This window comes from Hibiscus syriacus, unplaced genomic scaffold (genome assembly GCF_006381635.1).
Source record: "Hibiscus syriacus cultivar Baekdansim isolate YM2019G1 unplaced genomic scaffold, ASM638163v2 tig00014377_pilon, whole genome shotgun sequence".
Lineage (NCBI taxonomy): Eukaryota > Viridiplantae > Streptophyta > Magnoliopsida > Malvales > Malvaceae > Hibiscus > Hibiscus syriacus.
In genome coordinates, this window is record NW_024062324.1 from 60,179 (window position 1) to 63,321 (window position 3,143).

The following is a 3,143-nucleotide window of genomic DNA, read 5'->3' on the forward strand; positions in this document are numbered from 1 at the left end:
GTTCTGCATGCATGTTGCGTTGGTAGAATTGGAAATTTTGTAAATCCAGCTCTATCTTTATTTATTATTCCTTTGGATTGTTGATTATTATGACTACTACTTTTATTTGCAACAAAAGATGTTATTTTTCTCGAGTTGAAAGAAGGTGACTTATTTTTTTATTTGCAACAAAGTTTCAGGCTCCAACAACTTGCTTAAATCGGAGTGTTAAAGTAAAAAGGCCAATGATTTTATTAATTATTTCATTGATTGTAATAAAAAGGAAATGTTTTTTGGGGTTGATAAAGAAATGGTATCATCAATCTTCATATAGGTTTCTCATCCAACCATCGCCTGTAGAACTCTAACGCTTCCATTGGCTTGTATTCTGGGACTGTATGCCCTGCACCCTGCACATTCAGTTCATATCTTTTCGTTATAAAATCCAACTTAAAGTTCCATTGTTAGAGAAACACAGATTGAATGTGTCAAACCTTGATGGTTAGGAAGGTAAGGTCATGGTCATATCCTTGCAAGTACCTGCAAGGTAAATAAACCAAAAGAAATGAATCTTTTTAGCCATTAACAATGCACACACTCTTGTAGACATAATATTCAAAATTGGATCCTATAACATTCTCTACCATTGAGGGCACTCGATGGGTTCTGCTGTTGTGGTCATAAACATACTTTTAATGGTGTGAACTGCAAACTGACAATTGTAAGATCCAGTTGCTATCACTAATTAAATTCTACTAATTGAAGACAAAAGGCCAAAGTAAACATGATTTTGTAATCTATGTTAGTCTGAAAGAGAAATTTACCCAGAAATCTGGTCATTAGAGGTCCATGATCTCCATGGACTCACGGTCTTGTATCCTAGTGACTTGGTCCAGGCTTGGCTCCCAGTGTAAGGCACACACATATCATGGTCTCCACTGCATATGAATCATGGCATTTAAACATTAAGATTCAAAAGAAAAAGAATAATGAGCTGTTGAACATTGAGTTACCTGTAAATAAGCGCTCGATAACCTCCGACCGTTAGGTTCTTATGGTACGGAATCATACTTCCGGCATTATGATAATAGTGTATTCTATCTGTACATAACACCCAAGGCCCTGCTACGTTTTCCTGCAGTGAATTATCGATGGTGAAATGAGTCGAATTTGCAATATAAGGATCATAAACTCGTGTTGCTACTGATGGACTTAAAGTGAGGCAGATATTTACTGTCTCAGCATGAATAGCCTTCCTAACTGCTGCATCATTTAGCCATCTGGTTGCGACTTCGTCGTTCTGCCAATACAAAACAATGTATATACACCATAAATGATAAATTGTGATTAAATTTTCAAGGAATGGAAGAGTAAAAAGAACTTACAACACAGGGTACACTGTTTTTAATGTTCTGTGCTAGTTGAGGCCACAAAGGGACAATGCCATCCTTAACCGGCGCCCTAAATGGCCAAGCACGACCAAACATCCGAGTTCTAACTGCAAGTGGTCTCGACGTAACCCCTAATTGCTGGAAGCTATGGGGCAAGCTTGTGTTTCCTTTCGATCGTTGTTGCGAGGTAGGATCATGGTAGCAGGGTTCAAGGATGTCATAAATATTTAGGCCCAAAAGCGCCTGATAAGTTCTCTAATATATTAGTACAAGTGATTAAGTAATATTTTTGGGGGGAAAATATTACAAATTAAAATTGGTTTATATTTCTTACCACGTAAACATATGATAGTTTTTCAGCGCACGTCTCAGAAGAGTTAGAATAGTCTCCCCCACAAGCTACTTCAACTGCCTGCAATATTCATTATGATTCATCCCATCAATGTCAAATTTGCTACAAGATCTAGACACCGTTAGTAAATTAGATAACGGTATTTAATTCGATACACTATTAGTACATCAAATATAGACCCGTAATTCGATTTGTAAGTACCTGAAAAATGTCATCTGAAATGAGGGCCATCCCATGAGCAAAGGGGACAAATGAATTGCCATCAAAAACAGGGTCAGTCACCCCATTTCCCACCATATATCCCTGCATTTACAAATTCCTCAATCCTAAAGCTTTTTCGTTTCACAAGTTGTAACTTACTAGATAATGCAATAATATACCTTGAAATTGATTGTGGGCTTTGCACCATCTTTGATCCCTAAAACCATAAGGTAAATCATAATCATACTAATAAAGCTCTAGTCAATACTGTCTAACATGGAAATCTCTAGTCAATGATACATTATGATCAGCAAAAAATATGGTTACCCTTCACTACTTGAGAAGCAAGAGTGGGCACATAAATTCCCGCATACGACTCTCCGGCGATATAGAACGGATTGCTAACGAACTCCGGATACAGATCAAACCACTACACAGAAAATCAGTCCCCGGGTTTAATCTCTATATGTTGGAGTTAAACAATAGGATTGTTCTTTAAATTACCTTGAGGAGGAAGTCATGTGTATCGACAGCAGTTTGAATGTCTCCGGTTGTGTACGTGCTTGTGTTTCGAGAGTAAGACAAGCCGACGCCTACCGGTGAATCTAGGTAAATGATATTGGAAACCTGGAAAAAAGCTAAAACATTGAGTGATTAACAATAAAAAAGGTTAACAATAAAGGGTGTGGCATGCAGTGCCCTTCCTCTGACCTTAGACCAACTGTATGGATTGAGATGCAATGTGGGGAGGCTTCCCTTGGGCTTCCCTTCTTCAAAATTAAAAGGACCTGCAACCATCATCTCCTTTATGTGTATCAAATTAAAATTCAAAAAATTAATGACTCAAGGTTGATTTATAAGTTTATAAACACGGTGATAAAAGTAACTAGAAGCAAGTGGGGGTGAGAAGATTACCATGTTCGTAAACAAATCCATCAAAGCTAGAGCAACCTGGTCCACCATTTAGCCACAAAACAACTGGATCCTTCACGGCGTTTCTCACCGAAACAACGAAGTAATAGAAGAGATTCTTCTGGCCTATGCTCACATATCTGCAACACCAACAAACTCACTCCCATTATTTCACCATTTCGAATTAACCCACCCGAGAGAAGAAGAAAGAGTCGTTACCCAGAATAGTGCTTTGATGGGAAGACGCCATTGAAGCCTGGAAGGTGAGTTACGAGTGAACCATTCTGAGCTGCTTCAATGAATGCAAA

General features: G+C 38.2%; 1 protein-coding gene across 1 annotated transcript; it reads right to left on the reverse strand.

Moving 5' to 3' along the window:
• Positions 1–305: 305 nt before the first annotated feature.
• LOC120207240 (serine carboxypeptidase 1-like) lies at positions 306–3,134 on the reverse strand (the record flags this gene model as incomplete). Its single annotated transcript, XM_039206753.1, has 14 exons — positions 306–389; positions 474–519; positions 804–917; positions 993–1,114; positions 1,214–1,279; positions 1,365–1,613; positions 1,705–1,782; positions 1,924–2,025; positions 2,103–2,140; positions 2,251–2,353; positions 2,428–2,550; positions 2,635–2,711; positions 2,839–2,975; positions 3,055–3,134. Coding segments are annotated over 14 exons (1,419 nt in total), but the record flags the coding sequence as incomplete, so codon positions are not given.
• Positions 3,135–3,143: the final 9 nt, after the last annotated feature.